Source organism: Mobula birostris, chromosome 11 (genome assembly GCF_030028105.1).
Source record: "Mobula birostris isolate sMobBir1 chromosome 11, sMobBir1.hap1, whole genome shotgun sequence".
Classification (NCBI taxonomy): Eukaryota; Metazoa; Chordata; class Chondrichthyes; order Myliobatiformes; family Myliobatidae; genus Mobula; species Mobula birostris.
The window spans coordinates 32,079,506-32,098,551 of NC_092380.1; the positions used below are offsets into that span (position 1 = coordinate 32,079,506).

General features: G+C 50.0%; 1 protein-coding gene across 1 annotated transcript; it reads left to right on the forward strand.

Moving 5' to 3' along the window:
* The first annotated feature begins 1,270 nt into the window (after positions 1-1,270).
* On the forward strand, positions 1,271-18,830 carry LOC140205468 (uncharacterized). The gene is made up of 6 exons (XM_072273074.1): positions 1,271-2,060; positions 8,048-8,152; positions 11,133-11,237; positions 11,889-12,029; positions 15,443-15,506; positions 17,505-18,830. The coding sequence occupies exons 1-5, from the start codon at positions 1,946-1,948 to the stop codon at positions 15,502-15,504; spliced, it is 528 nt and encodes a 175-aa protein (XP_072129175.1). The 5' UTR covers positions 1,271-1,945; the 3' UTR covers positions 15,505-15,506; positions 17,505-18,830.
* The last annotated feature ends 216 nt before the right edge of the window (positions 18,831-19,046 follow it).

Below are 19,046 nucleotides of genomic sequence, written 5' to 3' on the forward strand. Positions count from 1 at the left end.
AAGATCAATGTCATCCTTTTTCTGCCTTTCCCCCTCCCCTCACTTTCTTTCTTCTTCACCTTCTCTCTCTCGATCACTCTTTTCCTCCTTCAATCTCTACCTCCCTCTATCACTCTCTACCTCTATCCCACCTCTCTCTCCCTTCCTCTTTCCTTCACTCTTTCCCTTCCCGCATTCTGGCTTCCCACTCCTTCACTTCCTCCCTCCACCTCTCCCTCCCTCCCTTTCCACTCTCTTGCTTCCTCCATTCTCAATACCCCGCTCCCTCTTTCTCCCTCAATACCTCCTTCTGTCTCTCATCTTTTCCTTTGCTACTGTTTCTCATCTGCCACCGCTCTCCTTTCGCTCTTTCCCCATCTCCCTCTTCCTCTCTCTGCTTTCCCTCATTCATCTCTGCTCAATGCATTCCATTCTCCCTTCCCTCTCTATATTTCTCCTTCGCTCTCCCCCAATCCCCCTTTCATTCAAGACCCCCTCTGCCTCAATCTGCTCTTTCTCTCTCCCTCGTCCCTCGTCCCTCCCGCTCCACAGATCTGGAGAAGAACCCAGATGGGGGTGGGTGGGAATAGAGGACCATGTGTCTGACACCGGGGGTGGGGGGGAGGTTGAGGGGTGAGGGAACAGTGGTCCTGAGGTGGTGGTGAGGGGAGAGGACAGTGGCCTCGGTTGGGGGGGGGGGCTTGTGGGGGAGAGGAGCCTGATACCAACACCCAGTCCCATCAGTAATCTGTTCAGGAATCTGTTGTCTGGTACAGCCGCTGGATATTGGTGGATTCAGCATTTTTTTGTTTCCTTATTTCTGTTTTCCAGGAATTCTGTAGTCACACTGTGGTGTCAGGAAACAATTAACTTACAGAGAAATATCATTTCCAGGTAGGGAGTGGGGGGGAACAGAATGTTGGAGAGGGGGGAGGGCATGGGGGGGAGAGAGGAGGATATGAGGGGGAGAAGAGGTGGAGAGACGGAAGAGGGAAGGGGAGGAGAGGGGGGAGAGGAGAGTGGGGAGAGGGACAGTTGGAAAAGGGAAGGGGAAGGGGGAGATGAGAGAAGGAGAGGAAAGTGAGTCAGCAGTGGATTGAGAGAGTTATGTGCTGAAGAGGGAAATGAGGGGTGTGGGATGTATTAGTGTCACATTGAGGGTTGTGGGTGCCCATATCTTTGTCTATGTCTCTCTGTATGTGTGTACCCCTTCTCTCTCCTGTGTGTGTGCCTCTCTGTGTGTGTATGTCTCTTTATGTGTGTGTGTGTGTGTGTGTGTGTGTGTGTGTGTGTGTGTGTGTGTGTGTGTGTGTCTGTGTCTGTCTCTCTCTATCTCTTTCCGCCTACTCTCTCTGGATCTATCTGCCTCTCTCTCTCTTTATTTCTCTTGCTGCCCCTCTGTCTCTCTCTCACTCCCCCTCTCTCTGTACATCTGTGTGTGTGTATCTCTGTCTCTGTTTGTGTATGCACGTCTGTTTGTCTGTCTCTGTTGCCCCGACCCCACAGTGGAGCGCAGGGATCTCTGGCCGTGCTTTAGGAAGTCCCCGTGCTGCGTGACGCGGGGTGGTGGGAGAGCAGTTCCACCCCCTCCCCCCGCCTGTGGTATTACAGGAGCGGGCTCCTCCCCGCCTGACATCAGAGACACAGACCCGGCTCTGTGAGTCACCAGGGCAGTCTGACAGCGGCAAACCGAACAGTCAGCTCTGGCACTGGGCAAACGTGTGTGTGACAGAGAGACAAGAGAGAGGGTTAGAGGTGGGAAAAAGAGAGAATAGAGAGACGGAGTTAGTTTGTGTGAGAGGAGAAGAAGAGAGCGAGTGAAGGAGAAAGAGGAGAGAGAAAAGATGGGAAAGCAGATATAGGGAAATGGGTGAGAGAGAGTGACTGAGACAGAGAAAGAAGGAGGGAGTGTGGAAAAAGAGAAGTGACCAGGAGACTGTGGAGTGACGGAAAGATTCTTCGGCGGATGGACAGGAGAGAAGGAGCGATGAAGGGGGAGCTGATGGCCACCCTCGGGCTGTGCCTGGTCCTGTGTATGTCTGCCGCCCCAGTTGCACGCACCAAACGCGAGACGTCGCAGGGTGAGTTTGGCTGGACGTCCAGTCTATTGCCTCTCGGATCTGGGGAGGGAGAGAGGGAGGAACGGCAGAGATGGACGGAGAGAGAGGGAGAGGGAGAGGAGAGAGATGGTGAGGAAGGGAAGAGAGAAATGAGTTAGAAAGTGTTTGGGTTATGTGCACTTAGATCACTTTGTGTTTGTGGATGTGTGTGCTGTAAGTCAGTGTGTCTGTGTTGGTGTCTGTCTGCCTGTCCAAGTCTCTGAATGTTGTGAAATTGCCCGAGTATATGTGCCTCCCCCCCCCCCAGCGTGTGTGTATATGTATATTACTGCAGGTGTGGGTCAGTGTGTTTATTTGTGTGCTTGTCTGTGCGTGTGTTTGTCTGTGAGGAGGTAGCCTATGTCTGTGTATGTGTGATTTTGAGAGACAGTGTGTGAGACACACTCTGAGTGATATATCTACTTGATGAAATGTGTGAGCGTGTGTGAGTGTGAGTGAGGGAGAGCTAGAGGGGTGGGGAGAGAGTGCGAAGACATTTGAGGGAATGAGGGAGAGGGGAGAGAGTGCGAAGACATTTGAGGGAACGAGGGAGAGGGGAGATAAGGGGTGAGGGAGGGAGGGGTGTGGGGACGGGGCGGGGTAGGTATTGGGGAGAGGGAGAGGGAGAGGGGATGGGAGAGGAGTCAGAGAGAGAGACAGACCACTGATTAATCTGGGACTTTGAGTTGCAACCTCTGTGAACGATTTGTATTTATGGATCATACCTCATAGATCCCAATGCACACAGTCTTAGTGAGCAGGCAAGGATGTGGCGAGTGGAGTACAGCAGATGGAGGGGAGGTGAAGGAGGGTAGAGACGATGATAAGAGAGGGCCGTGTTTGTTAATACACGTAGCACTTTGTCTGTGGCCTTCACTGGAAGATGGTTGGAATACAGAGGCCATTCTGCACCCTTAATCCATCAGACCTGAAGAACTGTGCCAGTCTCCGGCCCAGATATATTTGTCATGGAAGGCAGTGGCAAAGAGTCACCAGATCCCTGGTAAACTCTCGGGTGTGAAAGAGACAAGAACAATCTGCCGGGCAGAGGAGGTTTCCTCAAAATGAATGGAGGCGGGTATTGGGTGGCAGTGGGGATTTCGACAGACTGAATGGAAGGAGGGTGCCAAGGATTTTATAACCGGAATGAGGTTAGCCATCCAGGATGGAGAAGGGGGAGATGTTTATTTAGAGGCGTTCTTTGGAATGTTTCCTCTCCGGGATGATTCATTCAAAGTATGTGGGCTTTACACAGGGTGTGCCCCCCAGTTACCACTTGAGCTGCTTTCTCGATCAGCCACTGTCCTGGGAGGGAGGGGGTGAAGGTCACCCCACATTGTGGTCAGGGATGGAATTCCAGGGCTCGTGACCCAGTGACCGTGAAGGGAGGGCGAAGTATCTCCCTGCTGGATGGGGTGTGTGCTCGCAAAGTAACTCCCAAGGGGTCTGTGGGGCTCCCTGAGCCTTTGCCACCCTTGTTCTCCCAGGTTGTGGGGGGGGTGGGGGAGAGTGATTTGGGAGAGGCTGAGTACGGACCAGTTCTGGAGGCGGTAGTCTGCTGCGCCAATGCGCCAGTGGGTGGGGAGCCCAGTGAGTGGTCTGCTGTGTCAAGGTCAGTGTCATGCTTCTCATGAGCTGTCAGACATGTGGCGAGTCTGTCCTGACCTGTAGATGGGAGAGGGGTAATGTGGTGGATGGGGAGTGTATGGACTATCCCCACCTGGGTAAGTGAGGAGTGTCCCATTACACCTGTGACGATCCCTGTAGATGGGGGAGAGGTTCTGGAGAATCGGACAGTTCCTGCAGGACACCAGAGTACCATAGCTCAGGACATCGGAGCCCAGCGTCTCTGTAAGGAGATTCCATACGTCCTCCTTCTTGAATGTGTGGGTTTTCTCCTGGTCTCTTACCCTTTTGTACTTCGATACGATAGGGTAAGAGGCCCCTGGATAGGTACATGGAGCTTAGAAAAATAGAGGGCTATAGGTAACCCTGGGTAATTTCTAAAGTAAGTACATATTCAGCACAGCATTGTGGGCCGAAGGGCCTGTATTGTGCTGTAGGTTTTCTATGTTTCTATGTACTGGGTTGGTCAATCATCCCCGGATTAGGTTTGGATTAAATCAGGGTGGTTGGGGTTTCTGGGGCAGCGCGGCTCAGAAAGCCAGAAGGGCCTACTTGCCGCTGTATCGCTGAATAAATAAATATTTCTGATAGCACACCTCTTGGCCTCTGACCTGCTTTGGTATCCACATGGTGATGTGGCCACACCAGATCAGTCTATGGTCAGTGGTAAGCCCCCAGGATATCGACAGGGTGAATCAGTGTGGGTGAGGTATTTTCTGTTGCTGGAGATGCTCAGGGCTGATCGTCGTCTGGGGGGAATGTTACTTGTCACCTACCAGGCCTGGAGATGTTCCAGGTTTTGGTGAATTTGGTTCTCAGAAAGTGGAGACACAGGTAGACACGCTAGCCTTCATTGGTCGGGGCACCTGTAGAGCTATAATTGAACGCCCCGACTTCGATGGGCTTTGGCGAAACCACACTTGGAGTACTGTGTGCCATTCTGGTCACCCAGCTCCAGAGCTCCGGGAAGGGTGGGATTAAGCTAGAAGGATGCAAGAAAGATTCACCAAGACGTTCTCGGGATTGGAGGGCTTGAGTTCTAGGGAGAGACTGGACAGGGCTGGGACTATTTTCCTTGGGGTGAAGGAGGTGGGGAATGACCTGACAGAGGTTTATTAAACCACGAAGAGTGAAGATTAGAAGTGTGGTCACAGCGGAAGGGAGGACCCAGGTTTAAGGTGAGAGGGGAAAGATTTAAAGGGGAAGGTTTTTCACACAGAGGGCAGTGGGGATATGGAACGAGCTGCCAGAGGCGGCTACAATTAAAACACATGTGCAGTACATGGATAGGAAAGGTTGAGGGAGATACAGATCAAACACATGCCAGTGGGATGCGCTGATTTGGGAATGTGGTCAGCAGGACGAGTTGGGCTGAAGGGCCTTTATCTGTGATGTGTGACTCTGGGAGTGCGGCCTGGACTCTTACAGAGAAGGGAACATAGAACAGCACTGCACAGGAACACTGATGTTGTACCAAACTAATTAAACTAGTAATTAAGTGCCTAACTAAAGTAATCCCTTCTGCCTACACATTGTCCACACCCTCCGTTCCCTGCACGTCCATGTGCTGATCTGAGAGCTTCTGATACACGTCGATTCTATCTGCCAGCCCACCACTCCCGGCAGCACATTCCAGGCTCCCACCACTCTCTGTGTAAAAGAAATCTCGCACCGTACTTCCCCTTTGAAGTGAACCCCCCTCGCCTTAAATGCATGCCCTCTGGTATTAGACATTCCGACCCTGGGGAGAAAAGATACCAGCTGTCTACTCTATCTATACCTCTCATAATCTTATCAGATTTCTGAACGGTCTCCGAACCCATGAACACAACCTTGCTCTTTCTCTTTTGCGTTATTTTTTAAAAATTGTAACTTGTAGTAATTTTTATCTTCTGCACTGTACCTGGTGCCATAAAACAGCAACGTTCATGACATTTATTAGTGAGAATGGACCAGACTCAGATTCCACATCTCTATCAGGGTTCACCTCAGCCTCTGCCACTCCAGAGAAAGTTTATCTGGCCTCTCCTCACACCAGGCAACATCCTGGTGGAACCTCTCCTGCACCCTCTCCAAGGCCCCCCATACGCTTCCTGTAATGAAGCGACCAAAACTCATTGTAGTACTCCAGGTTTAGCATGACCAGAGTTTCATAAAGCTGCAACGTAATTTCCTATCTCTTGAAATCAGTGCCTTGACTGATAAAGCCAAGCGTGTCGAACGCCTTCTTTACTGCCCTTGTCAACCTGTGCAGTTACTTTCAGGGAACTGTGGACTTGCGCTGCAAGATCCCTCTGTACATTGATGCCGTTAAGGAAACTGCCGTTTACCGTCTATAGTCTGATAGATAGAAGGGAAATCAAGGGCCATGGAGTTTTAGCAAAAGGACGTGGCCTTCTGAGATGGGAAGAGCAGTAACTGAGAGCCAGGTTGACGTCTGTGATATTCACATTTCAGAGAAGTGTTGTGGTGAGACCATATCTTACTCGATGGTAAGACAGATCTGCCCTTCCTGCCGCAGACACAATGCTTTGTCAGAGGAACGTAACTCCCCGGACTGATGAAGAGCATGAAAAGAGGCCCATATATTACATCGGCTGTTTACCCGGAACTCCTGTTGAATTAGGCAGCTTTTCCCCACACGGGACCTCTGTTACAGAGGAAATCTCTCCCCCATTACCCTGTTACACAGGGAGTCTCTCCCCATTACCCCTGTTACACGGTGAGCCTCTCTCCCATTACCCCTGTTACAGAGGAAATCTCTCCCCCATTACCCCTGTTACAGAGGGAGTCTCTCCCCATTACCCCTGTTACATGGGGAGTCTCTCTCCCATTACCCCTGTTACAGAGGAAATCTCTCCTCCATTACCCTTGTTACAGAGGAAATCTCTCTCCCATTACCCCTGTTACACAGGGAGTCTCTCTCCCATTACCACTGTTACAGAGGAAATCTCTCCCCCATTACCCCTGTTACAGAGGAAATCTCTCTCCCATTACCCCTGTTACACAGGGAGTCTCTCTCCCATTACCCCGTTACACAGGGAGTCTCTCCCCATTACCCCTGTTACAGAAGGTGTTTCTCTCCCATTACCCCTGTTACAGAGGGAATCTCTCCCCCATTACCCCTGTTACAGAGGGTGTTTCTCTCCCATTACCCCTGTTACAGAGGGAATCTCACCCCCCATTACCCCGTTACACAGGGAGTCTTGTCTCTGAGGGAAAGATGGGGCACAGAGTTGTTCTCTGGCATCGTCTGTTTCTCGGACACCTGTGAAAAGGTTTGTTTATCCCCCGGTTTCGGAAAAAGATTCTGGGAACCCTCCTTTCCCAGAAATGCCACACCTAGGCTGAACAAGTTGGGAGCTGCTATCTGCAATAAAATCAAGTTCCCGCTTCCTCCTCCTATTCCTCACTGTGCTTGGAAATTGCCTCTCAGGTCTTCCCGAAAATCCCACCTCCCCCCTCCCAGTGTCCCTCCTAGGCTCTGCCTGAGTCTTACCCTACACGGGACTGTCCCTCCTTCCTGTACACACTTGCACACACCTCTCATACATGATCACACAGAGGGAGGGAGGGAGGGAGAGAGAGACAGAGAGAGAGAGACAGATAAATATCTCTCACATACAGAGACACAGGTCTGATACACAGACACTCATACACACATACACACAGAAACACGCACATACACACGCGTCTCTCACACATACCCCCACAGAGACAGAGAGAGACACACACACACACACACACACACACACACACGTACCTTCTCTCTCTCCCCTCATACACACACATACAGATGCACACAGATACATACTCTTACAGACCCACACATTCTGGCATGTAGACACACACACCTACACATTTAGTAGTTGGACACACACGGTTTAATTAAGGTAAGAGGCGAGTTAAAGGGGAATTGAGGGGAAGCTTTAACACAGAGAGTGACTGATCTCTGGAATGTGCTGCCTGTCAGAGGTGGTAGAATCACTTACAGTCACATTGTCGAAGAAGCATTTAGAGCAATTGAAAGGTACACATATTCTGCTGAATCATCCCTTTGATTTCTGCAGCAAAAGAACCTCTGCACATCTTAGTTCTGGGGAGCTTCAGTATCTGAGACTTCCGGATTCAGAGAAATCTGCCCAGAATTGAAAATAACATTTGATCTTATGATAATGAGCTGAGAATACATGACCTTGTAGATTGGAGATAGCAGTGTGTCGAACGTAACGTTCCATGGGAGGAGAGGATGGCGTGTCTGACGTCCAGGCCCAGTAGTTGGATGGGAGAAGGAGATTCTTGGTTTGATCTGTCTGTGACCTCTGACCTCTGCTGTTCCTCAGGATGTGCCACCGATCAGTTCTGGAACGAGGACCTTTCAAAGTGCCTGGACTGCAGTCTCTGTGAAAAACAGACAAACACACCAGGGTGTGACGCTTGCCCGAAGAGTAAGTCTCTCCCTCCACCCCCAAACCCCTGCCCCTCACCCACAGAGTCATACGGCCCAAATGGAACACGCCAACCAATCTAATCTGTTCCCATTTGCCCACTCTGGCCTGTATCCCTCTGAACTGTTCCCATCCCTGTGACTGCCCAAGTATCTGGCTCAATCACCATGTGCCATGTCCCCACCAACCACTGGGTGAAAAAGTTGTCCTTCAGGTCCTTGATAAATCTCTCCCCTCTCACGTAGGGAGCATTGAACAGTACAGGCCCTTCAGCCCACAATCTAACCCTTCCCTCGCACATAATCCTCCGTTTTTCTTTCATCCATGTGCCAATCTAAGAGTCTCATAAATATCCCTAATGTATTTGCCTCTACCACCACTACTGCCAGCACATTCCACACACCTACCACTCTCTTCTGTAAAAAAAACTTGGTCTGACATCCCTTTATAACAGGGCTCCCCAAACTTTCTTATACCATTGGCCCCTACCATTAACCGAGGGGTCTGTGGACTCGAGGTTGGGAAACCCAAGCGCCTACCTTTATCTGAGGGGTCTGAGGACCCCAGGCTGGGAACTCCTGCTCCATTTGTTCCTCTAATCACCTCAGTTATGCGCCCTGGTGCTCTGGGAAGAAGTCTCTGGTTGTCCACTCTGTCCATGCCTCATATCATCTTTTGAACCTCTACCAGGTCACCTTTCATTTTCCTTTGCTGTGAAGAGGAAAGTCCTATCTCGCTCAACTTTCCTTTATAAGACGTGCTCTCTGATCCAAGCAGCATCCTGTTAAATCTTTGCAGCCTCCCTAAAGCTTACGCATCCTTATAATGAGGCAACCAAGGCTGAACCTTAAACCTGTGTCCTCTGGTTCTTGATTCCCCTCCCCTGGGGGGTTGTAAGACTGCCTGCATTCACCCTATCTATGCTACTTATGGCTGTGCATACCTTTGTACGGTTACCCCCTACACGCCCCCCCAGCCTCCTACACTCCAAGGAATAAAGTTCCAACTTCTCTTCTTAACTTACTCTCAAGTCTGAACAACTTCCTCGTAAATCATGGGCCGTTCAGAAATCTGATGGAGGGGAAGAAGCAGTTCCTAAATCACTTAGTGTGCATCTTCAGACTCCTGCCCCTCCTCCCTGATGGTAGCAATGAGAAGAGTGTCCTTAATGATGGATGTCACCTTCTTGGGGCATCACATGGTGAAGTTGTCTTTGCTGGTGGGAGGGTTGTGTCTGTGATGGAGCTGGGTGAATCTGCAACTTCTTGCAATCCTGTGCATTGGAGCTCCCATACCACACAGTGATGCAGGCAGTCAGAATGTTCTCCAAAGTACATCTGTAGAAATTTGCTAGAGTCGTCGGTGGTAGATCAAATCTTCTCAAACTCCTAAGTGATAAGAGGAAATGGAATTAGCTTGGTCAGCATGGACAAGGATAGGCTGAAGGACCTTTTAACATGCTGTACGACTCTCTGACCCTGGCACACAACATGAGGCCAGAAAACCATCAGATACAGAAGCAGAATTAGGCCTTTCAGCCCATCGAGTCTGACCCAGCATTCCAGCACAGCTAAGTTTTTTCCAGTCCCATTCTCCCACCTTATCCCTGAAACTAACTTTCTTAGTAACCAAAGCCTTATCAGTCTCTGTTTTCAACGGCCAGATGGCCTACTCCTGCTCCTATTTCTTAAGGTCAATACACCCAATGCCCCGAAAGTCTTCTGTGGCAATAATTTCCACAAATTCACCAGTCCTCCTGAATGCATCTCAAATTGGAACTGTCTGGCCTGTGACCGCAAGAAAGCACAGAGAGCTCAGCACATCACAGAAACCAGCCTCCCCTCCATGGACTCTGTCCACACTTCTTGCTGCCTCATTAAATCAGCCGGTGTAATCAAAGACCCCACCCAGTTCTCCCTTCTCCCCTCTCCTAGAAGGTACAAAAGTCTGAGAGCATGTCCCACCTGGTTCAAGGACATTTTCTGTCAGACTCTTGTATGATAGGATGGATCCTCAACCTCACAATCTGCCTCTTTATGACCTTGCACCTTATTGCCTGCCTGCACTGCACTTTCTCTGTAACTGTAGCTATTTATTTTATTTCTTTGCTTGTTTGTCTATTTAGAGATCCCGCATGGGATAGACCCTCTGGCCCTTCGAGCCTCACTGCCCCGTGACTCCCAAATGAACCCTAGCCTAATCACGGGACAGTTTACAATGACCAATTCACCTACCAGCCTGTACCCTTGGAATGTGGGAGGAGACCAGAGCACCCGGAGGAAAGCCACGCGATCACGAGGAGAATGTTCAAACTCCTCACAAACAGCGGTGGGAATTGAACCTGGGTCGTTGGTACTGTAAAGCGTTGTGCTAACCCTATGCGACTGTACCGTCCCTATTCTGCATTCTGATACCGTTCTAACTTGTACTACCTCAATGCACTGTGTAATGATCTGATCTGTTCGAAAAACACAAATTTTTCAGTGTACATATCTCAGTATGCATAACAATAACATACCATTATCAATAAGAAATTCCTTCTCGTCTCCTTTCTGAGGGGATGTCGCTTCACCCTGAGGCTGCAAACCCCAGACTCTTCCACTGATGAAACACCCTCTCCACGTCTATCCTGTCTGAATCTTTCAGTATCCGGAAGATTTCAACGAGATACCCTCTCTCATCCTTCTGAACTCGATTGTACAGACCCAGAGATATCTAAAACTCCTTGCAAGTTAAACCTTTCATTCCAATGAACCTCCTCTGCACCACCTCCAATGCCAGCATATCTTTTCTTAGACATGGGGCCCAAAAATACTCACTATATAAGTGAGGTTTGACCAAAGCCTTATAAAGCCTCCACTATATCTCCTCGCCTGTACACCTGAATCCACTTGCAATAAAGGCCAACTCTGCACTCGTAAACTTGGTCAAAAATCTCTGAGCAGGGGGTCACTGAGTGTATTCTTTGCTTTTATTAAAGCGTGCGAAGACGGGAAGTTCTGGAACAATGACAACCAGCAGTGCATTTCATGTGAGATATGCAAGTCGCAGCCAAAAACTCCGCAGTGCAACCTGTGTAAAATAGGTAAGGATCAGCAAGTGAGAGCGAGGGACAGATAACAGATCTCCCACTGAGAGAGTGAGACTGAGACACTGGTCAGTGTACAGACCTCCCTCTGAGAGAGGGGGACAGAGACACTGATCAGTGTACAGATCTCCCTCTGAGAGAGAGGGACAGAGACACTGATCAGTGTACAGATCTCCCTCTGAGAGAGAGGGACTGAGAGACACCGGTCAGTGTACAGATCTCCCCCTGAGAGAGAGGGACTGAGAGATACCGGTCAGTGTACAGATCTCCCCCTGAGAGAGAGGAACTGAGAGACACCAGTCAGTGTACAGATCTCCCCCTGAGAGAGAGGGACTGAGAGACATTGGTCAGTGTACAGATCTCCCCCTGAGAGAGAGGGACTGAGAGATACCGGTCAGTGTACAGATCTCCCCCTGAGAGAGAGGAACTGAGAGACACCAGTCAGTGTACAGATCTCCCCCTGAGAGAGAGGGACTGAGAGACATTGGTCAGTGTATAGATCTCCCCTGAGGGAGGGGGGCTGAGAGACACCGGTCAGTGTACAGATCCCCCCCTGAGAAATGGACTGAGAGACATTGGTCAATGAGGGAGGGGTGGTGAGGAGGAAACACCACACTCACATTCCAAATTCTCCTGCCTTTTTGACAGCATACCCAACAACAGAGCCAGAAGTGAATTTGGATTTGCCGCTATGGATTTGGATAGTGATCATATTAGTGTTTGTCGTGTCTGTGCCGATTGGCCTGGCCTGGTACAAATCCAAGGAATTTAACACATCAGCAGTGGCAAGTAAGTATACCTCTCCCACATTACCCCTTGCACAGAGAGTGTCTCCCACATTACCCTGTTACAGAGAGAGTGGCTCCCCCATTACCCCTGTTACAAGAGAGTCTCTCCCCCATTACTCAGTCATAGAGTCTGTCCCCCATAACCCGTCACAGGGTCTCTGCCCCTTTACCCCTGTTACAGAGAGTCTCTGCCCCTTTACCCCTGTTACAGAGAGAGTCTCTGCCCCTTTACCCTGTTACAGAGAGAGTCTCTGCCCCATTACCCCTGTTACAGAGAGAGTCTCTGCCCCTTTACCCCTGTTACAGAGAGCGTCTCTGCCCCTTTACCCTGTTACAGAGAGTCTCTGCCCCATTACCCCTGTTACAGAGAGAGTCTCTGCCCCATTACCCCTGTTACAGAGAGAGTCTCTGCCCCTTTACCCCTGTTACAGAGAGCGTCTCTGCCCCTTTACCCTGTTACAGAGAGAGTCTCTGCCCCATTACCCCTGTTACAGAGAGAGTCTCTGCCCCTTTACCCTGTTACAGAAAGAGTCTCTGCCCCATTACCCCTGTTACAGAGAGAGTCTCTGCCCCTTTACCCCTGTTACAGAGAGAGTCTCTGCCCCTTTACCCCTGTTACAGAAAGAGTCTCTGCCCCTTTACCCTGTTACAGAGTCTCTGCCCCTTTACCCTGTTAGAGTCTCTGCCTCTTTACCCTTGTTACAGAGAGTCTCTCCCCTTTACCCCTGTTACAGAGAGAGTCTCTGCCCCTTTACCCCTGTTACAGAGAGTCTCTGCCCCTTTACCCCATTACAGAGAGTCTCTGCCCCTTTACCCCATTACAGAGGGAGTGTCTGCTCCTTTACCCCTGTTTCAGAGGTACCCCATATTACCACAAGACCAGATGATATGAAAGCAGAATCCTACCATTCAGCAAATCGATTACTCTCTGCCACTCCATCACGGCTGATCCATCAACCCTGTCAAAAACATTCTCCTGCCTTCTCCTCGTAACATTTGATGCCCAGATGAATCAACTGCTATTTTAAATATACTCAATGCACAGCCATTTGTGCCATTGACTTCCACAGATTCACCATCATCTGGCTAAAGAAATTTTTACTCATCTCCATTCTAAATGGACGCCTCTCAATTCTGAGGTTGTGCTCTCTGATCCTAAACTCTCCAGCTATAGGAATCATCCTCTCCCCATCCACTCTCCACAGACCTTCCAATATTCAACAAGTTTTAGTGAGATTCCCCTCATTCTTCTAAACTCCAGCGAGTACAGACCCAGAGCCATCAAAAGCTCTTCAAATTTTAACCCTTTCATCTCTGGAATCATCCTTGTGAATCTCTTCTGGACCCTCTCCAATGCCAACACGTCCTTTTTTTGATAAGGGGCCCAAAATTGCTCTCAAAACTCGAAATGTACTCTGACCAATGCCTTACCTCAGCATTACATCCTAGCTTTTGTATTCCAGTCCTCTGGAAATGAATACTAATGAAAATTTGCCTTCCCTACCGCTGACTAAACCTGCAAGTTACTATTTAGGGAATCCTGTATGAGGGCTCCCAAGTCCCACAGCACCCCTAATTTCTGCATTTTCTCCCCACTTAGAAAATAGTCTACACTCTTATCCTTTGTGCCAAGATGCATGGCCGTGCACTTCCCGACACTGTATTCCATCCGCTTCTTCTTTGCTCATTTCCCAATCTGTCTTCATCCTTCCTGTTGCTTCCCAGCTTTCTCGCCACCACCTGCTGCTCCAACTATTTTCCTATCGTCTGCATACCTGGCCACAAAGCTATCAATTCTTTCATCCAAATCATGGACATGCAATCTAAAAAGAAGTGGTCTCAACACCAACCCCATGGAACACCACTAGTCACTGGCAGCCAATCAGAAAAGGTCCCCTTTATTCTCACTCTTTGCCTCCTGCCAGTCAGCCAATCTTCGACTCCTACTGGTACTTTTCCTGTCATATCATGCAATCTTATTTTGCTAAGCAGCCTCATGTGTGGCACCTTGCCAATGGCCTTCTGAAAATCCAAGTACCCAACATCCACTGGTTCTCCTTTGTCTGTCTACTTGTTATTTCTTCCAAGAATTCCAACAGATTTGTTAGGCAAGATTTGCCCTTGAAAAAACCATGCTGACTTTGGCCTATTTTATCCTGTGCTTCCAGGTACCCTGAAACCTCATTCTTAATAATAGATTCCAACATCTTCCCAACCACTGAAGTCAGGCTAACTGGCCTATAATTTCCTTTTTATCTGTCTCCTTCTTTCTTAAAGATGGAGTGTCATTTGCAATTTTCCAGTCCTCAGGAAGTATTCCAGAATCTTGTGATTGTTGAAAGAATCATTATTAATACCTCCACAATCTCTTCAGCCACCTCCTTCAGAACCCTGGTGTGTAGTCCATCTGGTCCAGGTGACTTAGCTACCTTCAAACCTTTCAGCTTCCAAGTACCTTCTCCTTAGTAATAGCAATGGCACTGTCTTCTGTCACCTGACCTTCTCTCATTTCTGACATACTAGTAGTGTCTTCCACATTGAAGAGTGGCGCAAAATAGTTACTAAGTTCGTCTGCCATTTCTTTGTTCCTCATTACTACCTCTCCAGCGTAATTTTCCAGTGGTCCGATATACCCTCTCATCTCTCTTTTAAACTTGATATATCTGAAAAAAATGCCTATCCTCTTTTATATTATTGGCTAGCTTCCCTTCATATTTCATCTGTTCTCTTTTTATGACTTTTAGTTGCCTTCTTAAAGCTCCCCAGTCTCCTAACTTTCCACTAATTTTTGATATATTATGTACTTTATGTTGTCTTTGACTTCCCATGTCGACAATGGTTGCCTCATCCTTCTATTGGAATATTTCTTCATCTTTGGGATGTATCTTACCCGTACCTTCTGAATTTCCCCCAGAAACTCCAGCCGTTGTTGTTCTGCCATCATCCCTGCTATCTCCTCTTCCATTCAACCTAGGCAGCTCCTCTTTACTCCACTGTAATACTGATACATCTGACTTCAGCTTCTCCCTCTCAAATTGCAGGGTGAAGTCTGTCATATTATGCTCACTGCCTCTGAAGGGTTCCTCTTCTGTAAGCTTCTTAATCTAATCTGTGTTTTTACAGAGGGAGTCACTCCCCCAATACCCTGTAATAGAGAGAATCTTTCCCCCATTACCCCTGTTACAGAGAGAGTCTCTCTCCTATTACACCTAGTACAGAGAGAGTCTCTCCACCATTACCCTGGTTCCAGTGGGAGCCTGTCCCCATTAACCCTGTTACAGAGGGAATGTTTCACCCATTAGCCCTGTTTTGAAGGGAGTTACTCCCCACTGTGGTCCTTGTTTTGAATGGAGTGTCTCTGCCTTGTGTTTTCCTGAGGTTTCTCTAACTCAGACCTGTCTCTTCCTACCTCAGAACCTGTCCAGGAGATCGGGACCGCGGATGCACCAAACCAACACATGTTGGCCTCTGACTGAGGGTAACTTTCCCTTTGTGAGGGCTGGGTGCTGGGGTGGGGTTGTTGGGTGGAGACGAGGAGCTATGGGATGTTCCAACACTGAGGAGGCTCAGGATTGGTGAATGGAGAGGGACTGAAGGGAACGAGGGGGAGGTGGTGAGGAAAGAAGGGTAGAGGAAGGGGTATGGAGAACAGGATGGAGGAATGGAATGAAGCAGGGATGTAGGGGAAGGAAGGTATGGGATGGAGTGGAGGTGAAGGGAAGGGGAGGTATGGAATGGAGTGGAGGCAAAGGGGAGGGGAGGTATGGAATGGAGTGGAGGTGAAGGAGAGGGAGGTATGGAATGGAGTGGAGGCAAAGGGGAGGGAGGAATGGAATGGAGGTGAAGGGGAGGGAGGAACGGAGTGGAGAAGAATGCGAGGGAGGAATAGAATGGAGTGGAGGGGAAGGAGTGGGAGGAATGGAATGGAGTGGAGGTGAAGGGGAGGGAGGAATGGAATGGAATGGAGGTGAAGGGAGGGGAGGAATGGAATGGAGTGGAGGTGAAGGGGAGGGGAGGTATGGAATAGAAGAGGTGAAGGGGAGGGGAGGTATGGAATAGAAGAGGTGAAGGGGAGGGGAGGTATGGAATGGAATGGAGGTGAAGGGGAGGGGAGGAATGGAATGGAATGGAGGTGAAGGGGAGGGGAGGAATGGAATGGAATGGAGGTGAAGGGGAGGGAGGTATGGAATGGAGTGGAGGTGAAGAGGAGGGTGGAATGGAATGGAGGTGAAGGGAGGGGAGGAATGGAATGGAGTGGAGGTGAAGGGGAGGGAGGTATGGAATGGAATGGAGGTGAAGGGGAAGGGAGGTGTGGGATGGAATGGAGGTGAAGGGGAGGGGAGGAGTGGAATGGAATGGAGGTGAAGGGGAGGGGAATTGTGGGATGGAGTGGAGGTGAAGGGGAGGGGAGGAATGGAATGGAGTGGAGGTGAAGGGGAGGGGAGGTAAGGAATGGAATGGAGGTGAAGGGGAGGGAGGAATGGAATGGAATGGAGGTGAAGGGAGGGGAGGAATGGAATGGAGTGGAGGTGAAGGGAGGGGAGGAATGGAATGGAGTGGAGGTGAAGGGGAGGGGAGGTATGGAATAGAAGAGGTGAAGGGGAGGGGAGGTATGGAATAGAAGAGGTGAAGGGGAGGGGAGGTGTGGGATGGAATGGAGGTGAAGGGAGGGGAGGTGTGGGATGGAGTGGAGGTGAAGGGGAGGGAGTGGATTGGAACAGACATGCACACAAATAAACACACTGACTCACGCCTGCACACATCTCCATCTCCTTTCCCACTCCCTCCCCTGCCTCCATTCCTCGCTCCGTCATCCTCTCCTCCCTATATGCCCGTCTCCATCTCTATTACCCTCTCCCTCCCCCCCGCACGGCTTCCCCTCCTTCCGCTCACTTCTCCGACTTTCCTCAGTCACCACTGCCCCCTGGTGTTGTATTCAGCCCGGCAATTCAACAGCTGCTTGTCCTCTCTCACCCATTCATGTAACACCAACTCCATCCCCATCCTCCCAGTCCCGCTCACTCCACCTGCATGACAGCCTCCCCATCTCTCTTGCCCCCCTCCACCCCCACTACCTCCTTATGCCCTATGCGCCTCCCATTCACAGTGACGTCCTCCTCCTGCGCCCCTCCCAGTCTTCATGATGTCTCCTCTCAGCTGTGCTCCTCCTGATCTCCCCTACAGCTTTACCACCTCTGCGACCCCCTTCCTCCCCTACATACCTCCCCGTCTCCATGATTCCCACCCTTCTCTGTCACTGTCATCCACAACTCTCCCCTGCACCCCTACCCGTCACCATAACATCCCCCCTCCACAGCATACCCAGCACCACTGTCTCGGTGGTCGCCTATGTGTCACCTGAACCTTGTCCCCCGCATATTTGACCTCCCTTGCGCTCTGCTCTTTCAGACGAGGTTTGATTCTGTGATGTGGTTTATTGATGCTTAATTGTCTGTTCCCAACTCTTTGATTCTAGGTTCCTGCAATGCTCTCCTGTCCTCTCGTCTGTGTGTGTTTGTTTGTGAGACACCTCATCGTGAAGATCCACGTTCGTTGAGGATGTCACTGTTCGGGAGAAGAGATTAGATTCCACTGTAGACTGAGAACTAGCTAAAAGTGCTATTCCGCTCTCTCCAGGATCAGATGACACATCCAGACATACTTGTCTGAGCATCCGATTAACTTCAATAATCTGGATGACTTTCTGGCACCAGGCATTGGACGCAACATCCTCTCCTTCCCCTTCGGGACCAGGCATTGGACACAACATCCTCTTCCTCCCCTTTTTGGGACCAGACATCTATCACACCATTTTCTCCATCCCCGCGCCCCCCCCCCCAGGGCTCTGTGTCAGACACAACGTTCTCTCTTCCTCCACTAGAACAAGGCACCAGACACATTGACCTCTCCCTCCACCCTCCAGCCCTCTGGAACTGGACATCGCATGAACTGCCCTCTCTCTCCTCTCCTGGACCGAGGAAGCTTCACTTGGTTTTTGGCTCTGGGGGCATATGGCAGGATAATGTGGCGGGAGCCTCACACTGTGTCTGACCCCAGGAATGTGTGATAGGACCTTGTGGAGGGAGCTTCACTTTGCGTCTGACCTCAGGAGCATCTGATGATGATGTGGAGGGAGCTTCACTCTGTGTCAGACCCCAGGATGTGTGATGGGACAGTGTGGAGGGAGCTTCACTCTGTGTCTGACCCTGGGAGTGTATGATGGGGCGATGTGGAGGGAGATTCACTCTGTGTCTGACCCCGGGAATGTTTGATGGGACGGTGCAGAGGGAGTCTCACTCTGTGTCTGACACGTGCCCTGGGAGGGTGTAACATGTGGAGGGAGCTTCACTCTGTGTCTGACCCTGGGAGTGTGTGATGGGACAGTGTGGAGGGAGATTCACTCTGTGTCTGACCCCGGGAGTGTGTGATGGGACAGTGTGGAGGGAGATTCACTCTGTGTCTGACCCTGGGAGTGTGTATTGGGGCAATGCAAAGGGAGCTTCACTCTGTGTCTGACCCCGGGAATGTTTGATGGGACAGTGTGAAGGGAGCTTCACTCTGTGTCTGACCCTGGGAGTGTGTGATGGGACAATGCAGAGGGAGATTCACTCTGTGTCTGACCCCGGGAGTGTGTATTGGGACAATGCAGAGGGAGGCTTCACTCTGTGTCTGATCCACGCCCCGAGAAGGTGTAACGGAGTAAAGGGATCTTTGTACCTAACCTGGGATAGTTTTAGTGGAGTTAATATTTTACAATCAGTGTTGTTTATTTATAATATTAAATAAAGACTTTGTTAAGAAATTTAGCTTCTTTCGTCCAAATCATTTTGAAGCTATTTCTGCCTACTTCCTGGCTTTCCAAATCATCTCCCCGTTCCACCATTCACAGTCCAGAGTTTTAGAAGTTCCAGCCAACATTTAACTGCCCTGAGTTGGGGCTAAGGGCTTCGGTGGAGAGCTCCCCTTCAGAGAGCACAGAAATGTACTGTATCCCAAGAGAGCAGACCCTCACTACATG